Here is an 18,369-nt window from a genome sequence, read left to right on the forward strand (position 1 = left end):
CCGTCCTTCTGTCCTTCTGTCCTTCCGGTCTTCTGTCCTTCTGTCTTCTGCCCTTCTGTCCCCCTGTCCTTCTGTCTTCTGTCCTTCTGTCCTTCATCTTCTGTCCTTCTGTCTTCCGTCCTTCCGTCTTCTGTCCTTCCGTCCTTCAGTCCTTCCGTTCTTCTGTCCTAATGACCTTCTGTCTTCTGTCTTCTGTCCTTCTGTCCTTCCGTCCTGTCTTCTGTCCTTCCGTCCTTCTGTCTTCTGTCCTTCCGTCCTTCTGTCCTTCCGTCCTTCTGTCTTCTGTCCTCCTGTCCTTCTGTCCTGTCCTTCTGTCCTTCTGTCGGCCCGCCTCGGACGACCCGTCCACATGCTAGATCCCCTTCTGTCCTTCTGTCTTCTGTCCTTTCGTCCTTCTGTCCTTCCGTCCTGTCTTCTGTCCTTCCGTCCTTCTGTCCTTCTGTCCTTCCGGTCTTCTGTCCTTCTGTCTTCTGCCCTTCTGTCCTCCTGTCCTCCTGTCCTTCTGTCTTCTGTCCTTCATCTTCTGTCCTTCTGTCCTTCTGTCTTCCGTCCTTCTGTCCTTCCGTCCTTCCGTCCTGTCTTCTGTCCTTCCGTCCTTCTGTCTTCTGTCCTTCCGTCCTTCTGTCCTTCCGTCCTTCTGTCCTCCTGTCCTTCTGTCCTGTCCTTCTGTCCTGTCGGCCCGCCTCGGAGGAACCTTACCACATGCTAGATCCTTTTTACACGTGGTTCATCCTCTCTTAAGGCCGGTCTCGCACGCCGTGTCCGCTTTTCCATTTCCTTGTCGTAACTGTTGTTTAACGGTACTAGCGATGGGTCGGATCCAAAATTGTCACGGACCTGAGTCTCGAATTGGAATCCCAAGTAATTCTTCCGATCTACTCCTTGAATCTTAATCCAAGCTGAATTGTTCCAAAAATAAAATGATGTACAAGAAATGTAAAATGATTTACTGTAGTGTTGAACCATTTAAACCACGTTGTAATTTTGTTCTTGGACTAAGTTTCCAGATTCAATACACATTGTAATTTTATTTATGTAATTAGATGTTAAAAGTACAATATCTTGGGAAATTGTAAGGTGAGGTATGAAGAAAAATATTTACATTTAGAGGTTATGAGTGTTGATATTTTAATTGACTTTATTTCCTCTAATATTTTTTTTTTAATAATTTTCCTTCGACTACTAAGAATTTGATGTTACTTGAGGTTTGACTGGCTCATTCCTATTTAAGGGCTTTGACTGTAAATTTAACTAAATAGAAATACCTGATTATGTGCATTTTTTTTTCAGTTATATTTTCAATATGTAACTGTACCATGAAATATCCAATTCCATCGTTGCAAGTATACACGTAAACATTTTTAATAGTACTTAAATGGAATGAAAAAAAAAATTAAATTTTGCATTCCTTATTTGCTAGGGGCAGGCATTTATCGCGAATAAAGCTAAACGCCTATTAGACTGCAACGAGGTATACGCGCAATAGGCGGTTTCTTCCTTGCGATTGGCGGCCGTCTGCGAGAGAAGTAGTTGCCTTGTTCAGCCGAGCCACCCGGAACGTATTTGCTTCCGCAATGGATTACTGTGATCGGCGTTTTGACAATCGTCATGCGCCTGAAAGAAAACTCACCCCAATCACGAAACACAGACGATGCTACAGTGTTTTAACTTTCAGCTAGTCTCGGAAGCTTTTTGCGAAATGTGCATGGCCCTACTTATTGCTACTATTTTTAATTGATTTTTATTACCTGGTAATATTTTATATTTGAATTATTCGTATTCAGATTTGATGAATAAGTGAATGAGCGGGTGTTTGCACAGGGCTAAATGTTGCGTTCTCTCGGGAGTGTCTGTGAAGCGGATGTTTGCACAGGGCTAAATGTTGCATTGTCTCAGGAGTGTCTGTAAAGCGAATGTTTGCACAGGGCTAAATGTTGCGTGTTCTCGGGAGTGTCTGTGAAGCGAATGTTTGCACAGGGCTAAATGTTGCGTTGTCTCGGGAGTGTCTGTAAAGCGGATGTCTGCACAGGGCTAAATGTTGCGTTGTCTGGGGAGTGTCTGTGAAGCGGATGTTTGCACAGGGCTAAATGTTGCGTTGTCTCGGGAGTGTCTGTAAAGCGGATGTCTGCACAGGGCTAAATGTTGCGTTGTCTGGGGAGTGTCTGTGAAGCGGATGTTTGCACAGGGCTAAATGTTGCGTTGTCTGGGGAGTGTCTGTGAAGCGGATGTCTGCACAGGGCTAAATGTTGCGTTGTCTCGGGAGTGCCTTTGAGCGCTGTGACCGCAGGACTACGGGCTGGACGAGAGCCGCGACGGCTCGGGCGACGAGGAATCGGACAAGCGCCGCCTCTACATCGAGTACGCGGCGCGTGAGGAGCCGCCCTCGCGCGTGCATGGCCTGGTGTCGCAGTTCTCGGCGGCGGGGGCGGCCCTGTACGCCCCCGCCGCCCCCCTGCCCCACCCCCACCACCCGCACCGCCGCCAGCCCGCCCCCTCCCTGGCGGGGCCGCCCCCCTCGCTGGCGGAGCAGCTGCGGCAGGTGCTGGCGGAGCGGGAGCGGCGGGCCTCGGGGGCCGGCCCCCGGGACGACCTGGCCGAGGGCTGCAAGGGGGTGTCTCAGCAGCTGGCCGAGGAGATACGGCAGGCCGTCAGCGAGGCCAACGCCCGAGGTGAGCCGGCGCCGCGGGCCCCAAACATCGTCAGGAATAGTTGAGAACGTCACGAGAGATAAGGCTGAAAGTACTCTTGCAAACACGGTTTCGTTTGGGAAGTATACAGGGCCGGTGCAAGGTAAATTGGCACCCTTGTCGAAAAACTTTTATTGCTCCCCCCCCCCCCCCCCCCCCCCCCCGCCAAACACCCCAAAAAAAAATAGACCATAGACCATGCCTCAAAATACATCACATAATCCTAATATTCTGTCAACAATCAAATGTAAGCAGGCTTGTGTTTTTTTCTTTTTTACTTATTACAAATCATAAACAGGTCACCGTGGACTTTAAATAATTACTTATATCAATATAAGCATTCTGAACTGTTTCAAAAATTCCATTTTCGTCTAGTTTCAATAATCATTAAACATATTATATCAGCTGTTATGTGTCGTGCTGCGCCGCCCCCAGCTACTTGGCGCCCTAGGCGGTGGTCTGGTTCGCCTGTATGGACGCGCCGGCCCTGGAAGTATAGTTCAATCAGGTGATACTGTTTTTAAAACGAAAACATTATGTACCATAGAGAAATATTTACGAATGAACTAATATTGCACATGGTATTTGATTAAGTTCACTTTCTCTCACAAAAAATAATTAGGACTCATACTGACCATGCCTTTCAACTTATTTAATAATTTTTTAAGAAATAAAAAATTTATAGTGTCATCAGTTTCAGTGTGTTTGTGTTAACTTTTATACTATGTGTTATGTTCCATTTAATCTGAACATTCTTGCACAAAATTTGACCTGAATCTAGCTAGCCCTGAACTTTTTTCCAGCCTGTGAGTACTTGCATTCCTTTGAAATCGTCTTGTATGTAAGGATGAAAATACGGACAAGTGGTGAATGCTGGTTACACTATAGAACATTGAAATGCTAGTTAATTGGGTATACCCTTAAACATTGAAATTTCAATCAGTTAGTAAAATGAAATAGAATAGAAACAAAACTAAATTAAATTTTTAAAATTGTTTTCTTTAAATTCTGAAGTTCAATGAGTGTTGTTATTTTAGTATTAATTTGATAGCAAAATATTCAGTCAGACTAATTTGATTTAAGAATTAGTTTTGTTTCATTTAAAATGTAGCTCGTGCCACTCAAAATGCCCCTGTTTTTGTTGGAAAAGGAATTTAAGTTTTTAGCATCTTGTATGTTGAATACTGCACCATATTTATAAAGTAAATATAATTTAAAAGAAAAAACCACCCTATCTAAACACTTTAAGATTAATCTAAGCTAAATGTAAACCTTTGAACCTTGTCTTGTACTGATGTGCCGTTTCGCCCTGTGCCAGAAAGTATTTTATGAGAATGCAAGATGGGGACTGTCCACTTAAAACTCAGTTTCACTCACATATGTAGAATTTTTGGATCTTTTTTTCATCATTATTTTTTATTTTGTGGTATTTGTAAAATTTTAACTCGATAACTCCCTTCCAATTGTATTTCTGATTTTTTCAACAGTGTAATATGATGAGTGTGTAAAAATTCATGCGAGTAAAAATAATTAGAAGACTTGCGCTAATTTTTGCACTCATGATATTACCAGTGGAGTGGCCAGGATTTGTGTATGGAGGGTGTTAAGAAGCATGGCCCCCCCGGGGAAAATTTGGATTTTAAGGTGTAAAATAGTGCTATTTTATCAGTTTTCGGTTCTTAAATTTAAATATTTTAATGGTAAAAATTTTTTATTAATTTTAATATGAAATTTGTTTGAATGACGAATAAGAAGTTAATTAAAGATTTGGTGCTAATGGGGGGGGGGGGGGGGTTGAAACCCTAACCCCCCCCCCCCCCCCCCTGGCTACGCCCCTGGATATTACACAAATTGAAAATATTCAAGGGAGGTATTGAGTTGAAATTTTAGAAAGAGCCCCTTAAATGAAAGTAAGAGACGAAAAAAGGCGAAAGAAATCCACCTGACGTGTGAGGACGGTGGCGTGACCGACGCGTGTGTGTGCCCGTGTGTTGCGAGCAGTGAAGAAGGTGAGCCCGCAGACGCTCCTGCCGCCCGCCACCCAGGCGCCCTGGCAGCCCCAGGCCTCGCCCTTGCGGGACGGGGGGCCGCCGTCCCCGTCCGTGTCGTCGTCGGGGAGCGTGTCGTCGGGCGTGACGACGGCCGACCCCAGCCCCAGCCGGCCTGTCGCGACAGGTGAGGCCTCTGCCCAGGCCGTGGCGGGCACCGCAGCACACCATTACATTTGGGAAAAAAACAGGAGTGGCAGTGACGAATCATAATTTTAACCAAATAATTTTTAACCATTAGATACATTATAAAGCACAAACAATAACTTTGCACGCTGTTGTAGTATTATGCTATCCACATAGGCGACTACGCATGCAAGTTACACAAGCAATGTTGACTTCAACAAGTGTCCATAAATTGCAGGTTCGCGGCTAATATTGGAAAAAATAAAAATAAAAAAAATAAAAAATTGGATTAATTCCCTGCTAAGATGCCGTAAGTTGTAACAATGGACACATAAGGCTCTGACTCGATGTACGGAAATAATAAGTTATGATCAACAATGAGCATTATTTATACAATTTTAGGAAGTTACTTTACCTTTAAATAACGGTACATTCACTCAACTTCTCCCCCTTTTCTTACGGGACCCATGGGCTTGTTCTCGGCCTGCGATGCTAACATTACTGTTATATTCCTCGAACGAACATCATGAATGAAACAAGGTGACTCGTTCTCGCAAATTTCAAGTTGTAAATTATACTTTGGTTTTGTTCGTACCGATGTTCGATTCCAAACCAAAAATGACTTGAAATTGGTTTGTTGTTAACATTTAAAACATCAGGAAATATATTATTTGGTCCTCTAGATTTTTTTTTTTAAACTCGAAAGGGTCGAGGAGATATGAGGGAACAGCCTTAATGCGGATGATGCAGAAGGGGTGGTGAGATTACTTGTCTCTCACCAAGGAAATTATCCCTCACCAGTGAGGAAACGAGGCGGACCTTGCCGTGATATGGTAGGTTTTTCTCCGGGTACTCCCATTTCCCCCAGACTTTCACTCCATTTTTTCATTACTCACCTCCCTTCATCGTCTTTAATGACCCAAACGTGAGCGACACTTTAACCGTAAGTTAATAACTCATTCTCGATGCAGAGCATCTTGTGAAAACATTTAGCGTACTTCTAACGTGCATCAAGCAGGCCTTGGAACGCCAGTAGTCATTCCTATTAAGGGCCCCGCCTACTTGCGGTGGACAGAGCTTTGAGGGTTTGGCCACCCTGGTTTTTTTTTTTTTTGGGGCTTCCTGGTCTCTCAGTTGGTAACGTGCAGCCAGGACCGAGGCGAGACGGTGCTGCGACCTGTTTTTGTCGCGCAGATGCGGCCGATATCTGGTCACCGCCGCACCCCCAGGACCTCGGCTCGGGGTTCTCCGCGGAGAAGAAGGGGTCCCACTACTGGCAGAGCGCGCCCATCAACGATTGGTCCGTGGAACAGGTACGCTGCACCGCTTACTCCCGGCTTGGTAATTCTGACACGATTTCACTAAACGTATTGTAGCTAGTTTAAGAAACATGTTCCATAGACCATGGACCAAGTCATCTTTAGTTACCTTTGTGAACAAGCTTGTGTTGTTCCTTAAGGTGTAAACGTTAAATCAAATTTAAAGATTTTTTTTAGCACATTTTACTGCAAGATTCTTTTCCTTTGAATAACTAACAATGCTATAATGATAATTGTAGTGAACCTTCAGAAATATAAATGTTCATATGATAATGTATAAATTTATTTTGATGCACCCAAACAAAAATTTAATTTGGTCCAATTTTTATATCATTAATATTATTATGTATTAGGTTGTTTCCACAGTGCTGATTAGAGGATGCATAAGGGGTAGATTTACAAATTTTTTCGTAGGACTTTGTCTTGTATGCTGACTTGCTTATTTCATTTTCTTATCAATACTATTAATCAAGCAAATTTTTCTGTTATTTTATTCTGATAGCTTGATGTAAGTTTTTGGACATACGCCATTGCTAAAAACTTTTTCTGTTGAAGAAAAACTAAAAACTAAAAATAAAGAAATATATAAATAAAACCCAAAAAAAAAAAAAGGCAAAAAACACAAAATTAAGCAAAAAATTGCTGTTGTCAACAAGAATATAAACACCACAAAATATTCCGTGACAGGAATATGGTCAACAAAACAAAGAAAAACAACGAAAAATGTACTAAGAGAACGAAAAAAAACCACAAATGATGATGATACAGAAATATTGAACCCAAAAAAATTCAGCACAACGGTTGAAACGAAACAAAACACGACAAAACATAAAGACGAAACAAACACAATAGTTTTCCAAAACAGAATAGAACAATATTAAAAAAAAAAAAACCACAAATGATGACAGCACAAAAATATTGAACCCAAAAAGAATTCAGCACAACAGTTGAGACGAGACAAAAAACACGAAAAAACGAAAAAGACGAAATGAACACAATAGTTTTACCAAAACAGAAACAAGCGACGTTTCGGGAACTGGAATCTGCTCCTGTCGGTATTTTTGTGCTGTCATCATTTGTGTTTTTTTTTATTATTATTATTTTTTATTTTTTTATTTTTTTATCGTTCTATTCTGTTTTGGAAAACTATCGTGTTTGTTTCGTCTTTTCGTTTTGTCGTGTTTTGTTTCGTTTCAACCGTTGTGCTGAATTTTTTTAGGTTCAACATTTCTGTGTCGTCATCATTTGTGGGTTTTTTTCGTTTTCTTAGTACATTTTTCTTTGTTTTTCTTTGTTTTGTTGACCATATTCCTGTCACGGAATATTTTGTGGTCTTTATATCCTTGTTGACAACAGCAATTTTTTGCTTAATTTTGTGTTTTTTGCCTTTTTTTTTTTTTGGGTTTTATTTATATATTTCTTTATTTTTAGTTTTTAGTTTTTCTTCAACAGAAAAAGTTTTTAGCAATGGCGTATGTCCAAAAACTTACATCAAGTCATGCACTCCCATTGCACAAATCTTTCAAAGATAATATTCTGATAGCTCTCATGCATTTGTATTTGGTTCATAAATTTTCTCTCCAGCTAATTATTAAACATTATTTTTGGGCTGTAAAAGGTTGTGCAAAAGATGATAGTTACCTGTGTGCAATTACGTGACTTTTACCGCATAAAGGTAATGTGTAGTTAAAAAAAATGTTTTCTAATGCTGATTAAAGGTTTAATTTATTTCAGTCGTAGGTAGAATAATTTTAAAGTGGTAAAAGAAATGGAAAAAGGTATGCCCTCTCTAAACATCATCATGAATCTTGAGAAAACCTTACAGAAATGTGGCAGTGTGTCTTTAGAGACAAATAAAATAGAAGCTGGAAGCACGATGAAGTTGAAAAATTGTTTGCTTGATAAAGCAAATTTGAGCATTGAGTGTGCCTATAAATGGTTTTAACATTAAATTTGTTTACATAGCAAGGTGAGTGAGGGAGGACTCTCATGTACTGGAACGGCAAGTAAGGGAGGACCGTCGTGTACTTGGACGGTGATTGGGGGAGGACCATTGTGTACTTGTTGAGGGAGTAATGGAGGACCATCGTGTACTTGTTGGGGGAGTAAGGGAGAACCGTCGTGTACTTGTTGGGGGAGTAAGGGAGGACCGTCGTGTACTTGTTGGGGGAGTAAGGGAGGACCGTCGTGTATTTGTTGGGGAGTAAGGGAGGACCGTCGTGTACTTGTTGGGGGAGTAAGGGAGGACCGTCCTGTACTTCTTGGGGGAGTAAGGGAGGACCGTTGTGTACTTGTTGGGGGAGTAACGGAGGACCGTAGTGTACTTGTTGGGGAGTAAGGGAGGACCGTCGTGTACTTGGAGTGTAGTGAGGGAGGACCGACGTGTGCTTATCGGGGGAGCGAGGGAGGACCGTCGTGTACTTGTTGGGGGAGTAATGGAGGACCGTCGTTTACTTGTTGGGGAGTAAGGGAGGACCATCGTGTACTTGTTGGGGGAGTAAGGGAGGACCGTCGTGTATTTGTTGGGGAGTAAGGGAGGACCGTTGTGTACTTGTTGGGGGAGTAAGGGAGGACCGTCGTGTATTTGTTGGGGAGTAAGGGAGGACCGTCGTGTACTTGTTGGGGGAGTAAGGGAGGACTGTCCTGTACTTGTTGGGGGAGTAAGGGAGGACCGTTGTGTACTTGTTGGGGGAGTAACGGAGGACCGTAGTGTACTTGTTGGGGAGTAAGGGAGGACCGTCGTGTACTTGGAGTGTAGTGAGGGAGGACCGACGTGTGCTTATCGGGGGAGCGAGGGAGGACCGTCGTGTACTTGTTGGGGGAGTAATGGAGGACCGTCGTGTACTTGTTGGGGGAGTAAGGGAGGACTGTCGTGTACTTGTTGGGGGAGTAACGGAGGATTGTCGTGTACTTGTCGGGGGAGTAACGGAGGATTGTCGTGTACTTGTTGGGGGAGTAATGGAGGACTGTCGTGTACTTGTCGGGGGAGTAACGGAGGATTGTCGTGTACTTGTTGGGGGAGTAACGGAGGACCGTCGTGTGCTTGTCGGGGGAGCGAGGAAGGACCGTCGTGTGCTTGTCGGGGGAGCGAGGGAGGACCGTCGTGTGCTTGTCGGGGGAGCGAGGGAGGACCGTCGTGTGCTTGTCGGGGGAGCGAAGGAGGACCGTCGTGTGCTTGTCGGGGGAGCGAGGGAGGACCGTCGTGAGCTTGTCGGGAAGCGAGGGAGGACCTTCGTGTGCTTGTCGGGGGAGCGAGGAGGACCGTCGGGGGAGCGAGGGAGGACCATCGTGTGCTTGTTGGGGGAGCGAGGGAGGACCGTCGTGTGCTTGTCGGGGAAGCAAGGGAGGACAGTCAGGGCAGCAAGGACTGACGGCTAGTGAGGCGGCAGTGTGTCGGGGTGTCGCCGGCAGGTGTGCCAGTGGCTGCTGGCGCTGGGGCTGGAGCAGCTGACGCCTGGGTTCCGGGAGCGCCAGGTGGGCGGCGCGGCGCTGCTGCAGCTCGACTCGCGGGACCTGAAGGCGCTGGGCGCGGCGGGCGACGACAAGGCGCGTCTCAAGCGCAAGCTCAAGGATCTGCGCGCGCAGGTGGAAAAGGAGCGGCGCCAGGCCGACAAGGAGCGCAAGGAGAAGGAGCGGCTGCAGCGCAAGGCCGAGAAGCTGGCCGAGAAGGCGAGCAAGCGCAAGTAACCGAGCTTCGAGCTTCCCCTTCCCGCCCCGACGTCGGCCGGTGCAGTGATCGGCGACCTACACCGATGTGAACAACCGCAGTGCAAGGTCTCCACAAATTCAGTATTTCCAAGTGATCCTACATAATTATTTATTATAAATATTTTTTGGTAGTTGACAAAAAAAAAGCTATTTTACTGCATAAATATTTGTGCATAGCACACAACACACATTATGCCTTTGACTAACTAACAAAACACAACATTCAAGTAAAGCCTTAAAAATTACAGTAGAATTTTGGAGTAAAAGGTACCTATGGAACCATAAACAGGTTAATAGTAAAGTTGGGTAGCACCGGAATGGAGGAAAATTATTGTTTATTTTTTTCGTGGTTTTGATATGTTTATGTATTGGTTGAAAATAATTATGTCGGAAATTCATAAAGTTTGAGAATATCGGCTGATACAATGCTAAAACCATTTTTCTGGTACCTCACTAATGTCTGGTATTAAGTACGATAATGATAGTGCAAGCATTAAAAGTGACGATAAAAAAAAAACCAGCAAAATTACTCCAGTTTTCAAACACATGGCAAGTTTTTTTTTGTCATTTTTTTTCCCCACATTGTGTAATGTCTGCACTATTGTTATAATACATAATATTAGCCTCTCATTAGTATTTTTTTCTCTATTTCTGAAACATATCTGAATGTCAGGTAATATTTTAACAGATATAATAGTACATATATTATATAGTATATAGTATAGTGCACTTCTCCCACTGGTAACATCCACTTTTTTTTTTTTGTTTGACAGCTGAATATTCCTCCATTGTGTGTGAGAATAGAATACTGGTAAATGGTTGGCTGGCCTAGTTATTTATATTTAAAAAAAAAAAACTACTTCATTATATTTTATGAACTAATTTGTTTGGTATAACATTTAAGTTCCTTCGTGAGGATCTGTAAAAATAACCTGCACTTGTTCATTGGATATAATATATTTAAATGCTCGAGTTAACTTTTATTGAAACTCTGGACATAGTAAAGTGACGCGAGGGGTTATGCCCTCAACAACGCACCAGTTGTGACCATCATGATTGCGATGTTGGCGGTTCCGTCTGCAAACAAGCCTTTCAATGTTGGGACTCGAAAAATTTTGACTGTGTGGCTTGTGCGCATTAGTGTGTGGAAGTAACAACTGTAGAGAAAAAAATTCCTCAAGACTTTGTATTTTTCTCTGCACATGCGTACGTCATGCTGCACAAACGTGAACAAAAACCATTTGTGAGATTCCTAGACAATACTGATAACCACGCACTGAGGAATACTAAGTTATTTGACTTTCGAGATTATGTACATACATTCGTCAATTTTTTACATGAGTGATAGTGAGGATAGTGTGATGTGCTCTCTATCCATTTCAGTATTTGTTTTCTTGTGTATGATAAAAGGTACAGTATTGTATGTGATAGAATTTTAATTTGTTATGTGCTGTACTCAGAACATTATTCCTTTCCCCGCGGGGAGGAGTTTTATTGGATTCGTTGCATGCACTGTAATATATTGAGTTACTTTGTTAACGATATTGTTACATACTTTTTGATTTCAGCATGGTAGCTACCTTTCTATCATTTGAGTAGCTGTAATGTATTTTGTAAAATAACCCTGGGAGTGACATTTGGGTATTTCATATGTTGTTCCTTTGCAAAGCCTTAACATTTCTCTTCTATATCAACATATTGTAGTCATCGCATATACAATATATCTAACTAAAACTGTTTCAGTGCAATGTGTTGGTGTGATACTGTATGTTGTGGTAACTGTAATTTTTATTTTTTTGTGGTTTGCGCAGTGGGGTTGTGCTGGAGCACGTCTTGTAAAACTCTGATGTGCTCCATCAGGTCATGACAATAAGTTTTTTTTTCTAGTCTCTTGTGTTTTTTTAATCATTGCTAAACTTGTTCCTTTGACTGGCTGCTATTTATTCCAAGAGCGTATTGAATTTTGAGTCTGTTTTGGATGCAATTCATTCTAAATCTATCTTCTTTGATTCTTCTGCATTTTTTCTACTTAATCAACTGCAATATATTTAAGAGGAACTTAAAAATAAATTTATATAATCTGTTCTGTGTATATGTAAATTCAGTAGTGTTTCTGTATATGAATTTTTTTTTTTACTTGGAGTCATTTATAAATGGTGCTCTTGCATTATGTTTAGAAAATGTTTATTTTTTCGAGCTACAATTTTGTGTGTTTTTTTACCAGTGCTGATTTTTTTGTTTAAATGGTGTTAGGGGAGAGTTCTGTGACAGAATTGTTATAATGCTTACTTTTTTAAAAAAAACTTTAACTAAGAATATATGTTTATTTTATAAAGTATTATTGACACTTTATTTAACAAATTTGTGACTACATTTTCAATTTTTAATTTCTTTTGGAGTCAACAGATTTTCCATGTTTAAAATGCTGTCTTGCTTAAATAAGGAGACACGACCTTGTTAAACAGTTCAATCTCAGCGGACAGAGATGGGGTCATAACCGAGACTTCTGTTATGCATTACCAGTTTACATATATGTGTTTATGGTATATGAGGGTGGTATTTTTTCTAACAATTTTTCTTTACATAAGTCTGAACAAAATGATATGATGTATTGCGATAAAACAGAAATAACACAGAATTAGGCCTTTTTGGTTTCGCTTCGATTTTACATCAAGAACCTCCGTTCTATGTCCCAGTTCTGTTCTTATAAAGAAAAAAAAACTTAATGCTTTACTAACTGCTACGAATAAGGTTAACTGAATACTTATTTCATTATTAAAAAAAAATCAAAAACACACTCTTTGCATTAGCCTAAAACTTTTTTTTTTTTATGCATTTTTAAGCTTAGGTCAAACCTTAGAATAGGTAGGCTAACTGTTGCTGGAGTCAAAATTCTTATAGCGAAGACACATTCTAACCAAGACTTGAGAAGTCTGTTTCTGGTCGGATATTTCAAAGTAACATACTGGAACCAAAAATCGGGGAACCGCACAGGCCTACACAGAATGCATGTTAATGCACTGTTTTTTTTTTGTGCATAATTCATGATATAAAACACATTTCAAACAAAACATTACTACTTAGATTGATAAAATTTGGTTCTTTAACATATAAATTCAAGCTATATGATTTTAGTTTGTTGCGTATAGCCAAATTATTGGGTGAAGTTGATTGCAGATAATATAGTTTTATATATATATATATATATATATATATATATATATATAGACACACACACACACACACACACACACAGAGTAAGTCCTCGGTTTACGTCGGGGTTACGTTCCTGAAAACCGCGACGTAAATAGAAACGACGCAAAATGAGCCATGTTTCATGCCACCGGCCGGCCACGGCCCAAGGTCGGCCGGAAGCGCTGGCATACAGACGTGACAACGGGCAATTTTATCAGCAAATTACAACCGACAGCGTGGGAAACAAGTCCAACTAGTACTTCTCAGCTTTATAGAATGGTTATTTAACCAGCTGCTTTATTACCTTTATTGATTGAAATATAAAAACAGATATATAGTCGTTTGGAAGACATCTTATGAAGAAAAAATCATAAATTGCAGTGAGCTGATACTGTAGGCCTACTACAAACGCATTTAATCACGATAAAGTTAACAACGGCACGTTTAAAACTCCGGCTAACTCAATGATATCATAGCGACTGAAGTGTAGAGCTGTAGCAAACCGTATGTATTCGTTACTGAGTAACGGGTGCGGCATCTAGTAACGAGTAACGAAACTTTACACACGAATGCATTTCGTTACTCGCATTTTTCATATGTTTTACGCATGCGCGCACTTATTCGTTACAAAGAACGATGTTTGTTTATTAAGAAAAGTATAATTTGGAAATTCGTCATCCAAGTTTTTTACTGTTTATTAAAGGTATTGTGTGTGTAGACAAAGTTTGAGATTGGAACAGAAACAACATAAGAAAGTATTTTTTACAAATTATAAATATGTATGTATGTTTTTGTTTTTTTATTATCGCGTATTTTCACGTTTTTTGTTCTTATCTTAAAAGAGATATTATAATAAAGCTGCTCTAATGAGATTTTATTGTTTCTTGGTTAACAAAAGCTGTTAATTATCAAATACTTTTAATTGTTTATATTCGATTTATTATTATTTACGCGACGTCATACTGTACGCGTACGAAATACGACTCGATTCGTTGCTGTTACATAACATAGCATGTTATGCGGTATCAGAAGTAACGAGAAACGATACGAAAGTAACGAGTACTAATTGTTATAGTAACGAATACATACGGGTACACTTTTTTTAGTTACTTTTACACCTCTACTGAAGTGCCAAGGAGTTGGACGAAAAGGGGTAGGAGAAAATGCTGTGTCGTTGCGGGAAGTAGATAACACTTCTACGTGCGAGATACGTGGGTGGCCGAGCGGGCGGGCTGGTAGTATTGCATCACCGCGCGGAGAGCAGCGGAGAGCAGGAAGCGTCCCTCATGATGGATAAGATAAAGCGGTGAACGTGTAGCTTACGCTACATAGCATAAATTAACTACCGAAGGAAACAAAGAATTATAAACGAATTATATACGGTTTTTTGGTTAAAATAAAGATCTACGGTCATTGTAAAAGACGTTATTGTGAATCGGCGACAACTTAAATTGAAACATGAGTACTCAAACATTAGCGACGTTAATCCGAAACGACGTAAATCGGTACGACGTAAATAGAGGACTTACTGTATATAAAAGGATTGACTGATTTTGATACATATTTAAGAAAAACAAATACAAATTTTTAGTAGTGATTTGTCAGTCCTGGTGATGGAAAGATAAGACCGGCAGTTATAATTGAACCATAAACAAAAGATTCTTTGTGAAGAGATTTCGATCCTGCAGACCTAATGAAAAATATCACAGGCTAAATATACTTTTAATTTTAATACTTATTTTAAAAATGGCAAGCTACCGCGACTTAAAGTTGTCTAATACTCATTAACTTTAGGTATTTACTGCTCTTTGGCAGCCCTACATCACTTATTTTAAACTCAACCGACATATCATGTGTTAATACATATACTCTTTTAACAGACCTCTGAAAATGGCAAAAAAGTTTCTTTTCAAATTAAGTTTTTTTGTCGTGAAATGCCTTAAATGTTCTTGAAAGCACCCAAGGGCCTTGCAGTAAACCTTTTTATCATCATTTCACCGCCATCTGATATGGTCACCGTTCAGATCTCACAGTTGTCCTGTGACGACGAGAAGACTGCGCGCCAGTCCAGAGGAGACACCGCGCTAGAAGCACCAGCGAGAGTTGCACTTATTATCCTGCCTCACTAACACAGATACACCTCTGACTAGGCGGGCTGCTTATAGACACTTTTTTTTAACAACACATCATTCTTTATCAACAGTTTAGTTTGTAATGAATGCACGTTCATTTTTGCACAAGATAAGCAAGCACTGGTTTATTTCCCCAGCCTGGCTCCAAGTACAAGCGGAAAACGCAAAGATAGCATGAAGCGGACAGCAGACAATGGATGACACCATCAAAGAGTGTAGAAAAGTATGATTCATCTAGATTTTTTAAAAATTTTGTTGTGTTATTGAAATAACGTATTTGAATAACTGATTCAGAATCTAAATAAATATGCAATTCATACCTCCTAAAAGTAGGAGAATCGATGGTCCCATTGAATATTTGCCCTTGCTTGATACGCAGGTAGCCCTTTCGTATTTCAAACATTTAAAAATATCTATCATGATTAAATATTTTTTACCGTATTTTTATTTTATCATGTTGGATGTCACATTGTCTTCCGCACAAATAGTGTCTGTTTAGTAATTATGACTGGTCTTATAGCCATTCTTAGAAGAAAAAAAATGTGAGGGCTTCTAAGTCATAGTTGTCCGTCTGTATATTTTTCTTGCTTTGTAAAAAGTACAATTTTAAGTTTTTCCAGGTACTTGTTAGTTTCTGTATGCGTGCATTTGTAATCCCGTGTTGTTATTTTGGGTTAAAAACAGCATGAAGGGTTTACCTGAATTTAATAAGCTAAAGGTAAGGCACACTGTATTGCTGGGAGTGTTTTTTTTTTTTTAGCTGTACTGTTGAAGGTGTGAACCTGTGTGAGTCTCAGCTCAGAATCCAGAGATTGAAGTGTTTCAGAGGAGACATAAATTAGGAAAATGTTGCCGGTGTTAAGCATTCTTTTACCTCACTTATCAATGAAAAAACCACACTGTGTTATTGTAAAAATCCTCCTTTTTGTCACATAGTGAAGCATTAGTTTGAGTACCATAGTGATAGTCATTTTTATCCACCTTGACAGAAGTCTTATTAATTAATTAAAATCGTTTAACATACTGGACGTATAAACAAAACTACCCCTAAATTTAATTCTTAGTTAATCGGTATCAAAAATATGTTTTGTCAGTTTTAATTTCTATGAGTAGGTACCTACTTTGCAACAAAACAGTGCAATTCACCCAACTGTACACAATACCATGTTTTTTTTCCTCCTTCCGAACAGAAATCCCATGTATGCATAAGAATATTTATTTTCATTACGTTTGTTGAAATCATTTACATAGATTTTTTTTGTGTATGTAACAAATGCAATTTGTAATCTTGTTAATATCTGATGTTCAAAAATAGTCCTTCCTTTAATTTTTTTTTTATTCAAATCCATTTGTTTATTATGCATTCTGAGAAGATTTAATATGTGTAGGTGGGTGAGATAATTATGCAGCATATGGTTTTGCGTGTATAAATACAACACAAATTGTGGTGCCAAATGGTGTTTTTTTTAAGTACTTTGTTTTTATATTTTGGGCATATTATTTATTATGGTTGAGTGTTCTTATAATAATACATTGATGGCACTAAAACAGTATGTAATATTTTTTTGAGCTATGTAACTTGATTTGTATGCACAAAATATTCAAGTTACAGCCCTGTAAAAATTGTATAATGTACAGTAAACTTGTGTTATAATATTGTTTTATAGTTGACAGCAGTGTTCTTTGGTTCATTTTCAAAGCAGACCCTGCAGAATTTCTGCATTTTTAAGAACAAATTTGTTTTCATGCATCTATTTTAACACTAAATACTGTAATACATTTAAGCTGCTATGCAACGTACTGTCTGTGTGAGAAAGAGTAGCTAGAGGGTTGGCAGCTACCTGTATTTCCATATTCTGTCATTTTAGACAATGAAACCTGTTTATGAGTGCATTTATCGTGTTTGATTTTACTATTGTTCCAAGCAAAGTGATTGTGCTGTGTGTTAGTTAAATACTAGAGAATAAATGTTGTGAATTTTGGCATGTTGTCTGAGAAGAAAATAAACATAGAATGCAGAAACTTTTTTACATACTAGGTTATGGACTACTGAACTTTGGTCTTTTCTATCATCAACTTAACCTTGTATTACATTTATTAAGAAGTAGTACTTACATACCCTTCGCTGAAACTGGAAGGTGTGTAGAGTCATGAACCTAACTTAAGTGAGCTACTTACTTAACTGAATAAGCAAATACATAGTTCAATTGTCTGTTGATAAGTTAAACGTAAACCTGATGTTTCAGATAACTTTTCTAGGAGAAGGCGAAACTCATGAAATATTCTCGTGATTGTGCTAGGTGAGTCACTCCATTGCCATAGTTCATAAAAAAAAAAAACTTGAGAATATCCAAGTATTCTTGTATCAATTTTTGCTTGATCAAAATGCAAGTAAAGGAATTGTTTCAGATGAAATGTGATTTTTTTTTTCACCCCAGCACTTATCACAGTGGATAATAACCTCACTATCTACCTCATCTCAGAGCAATTTACAGGAATCATTATTCCCCTTCCCGCTATTTCCTGTTGTCCTCTTTGGTCAGGGATGCATTTCAATTGATTTACCTGCCTATAAATGACTGCTATCAACGTGGCATATGCTATCAAGATACACCGGGCCAAGTTGGAATGAATAATGATCAGGGATGAGATTTTATGGTTTTATTTTTAAGGAAATTTCATATTTAAAACGGGAGATTTTGGTGTTATTGTTTTTATTTTTATAATTTCATTTTATCTATAAAGCTAGTTTGTTTTCAAAAAAAAATATTATTTGATACTGATTTCACAAAGTTAGTGTCATTTTGATTAATATATTTTGAATCTTTTACAATAAAATAATTTGTATTATGTGTCTCTTGGGTGGAACTATTCGGGATATAAATAAATCTGTAAGAGATTATATGTTTGGGAAAATTTTAGAGCAGACTTCAGAAATGAAAATAACGAGTTACCAATAAGAGATGCAAGCTCAACGTGAAATTAATTTTTTTTTCCAATGTTTTAGATACATTTTGGTACAAACTTAATGCTGGTAAAATTAAGTCAATGAATTTAATTTATTAAAATTTAATTATTGTGATTTAAGTCATGTTTTGATAGATTTCATGATTTCAGTTGAATTTTGAAGCATTAAAGTGCATTAACTTTTATT

At 39.3% G+C, this 18,369-nt stretch overlaps 1 protein-coding gene across 8 annotated transcripts in view; it reads left to right on the top strand.

Moving 5' to 3' along the window:
• The window catches only part of LOC134538193 (neurabin-1), a 174,353-nt gene extending 156,723 nt beyond the window's left edge, over positions 1-17,630 (top strand). For 6 of the 8 annotated variants that reach the window (XM_063379270.1, XM_063379271.1, XM_063379272.1 and 3 more), the window contains 4 exons: positions 2,288-2,669; positions 4,689-4,862; positions 6,056-6,174; positions 9,570-17,630. In XM_063379270.1, coding sequence (XP_063235340.1) covers positions 2,288-2,669; positions 4,689-4,862; positions 6,056-6,174; positions 9,570-9,938 — 1,044 coding nt within the window. In that variant the 3' untranslated portion in view covers positions 9,939-17,630. The remainder of the gene's footprint in view (positions 1-2,287; positions 2,670-4,688; positions 4,863-6,055; positions 6,175-9,569) is intronic. The other 2 variants (XM_063379275.1, XM_063379278.1) reach the window with 1 other exon arrangement.
• The last annotated feature ends 739 nt before the right edge of the window (positions 17,631-18,369 follow it).

Source organism: Bacillus rossius, chromosome 13, assembly GCF_032445375.1.
Source record: "Bacillus rossius redtenbacheri isolate Brsri chromosome 13, Brsri_v3, whole genome shotgun sequence".
Taxonomy (NCBI): domain Eukaryota; kingdom Metazoa; phylum Arthropoda; class Insecta; order Phasmatodea; family Bacillidae; genus Bacillus; species Bacillus rossius.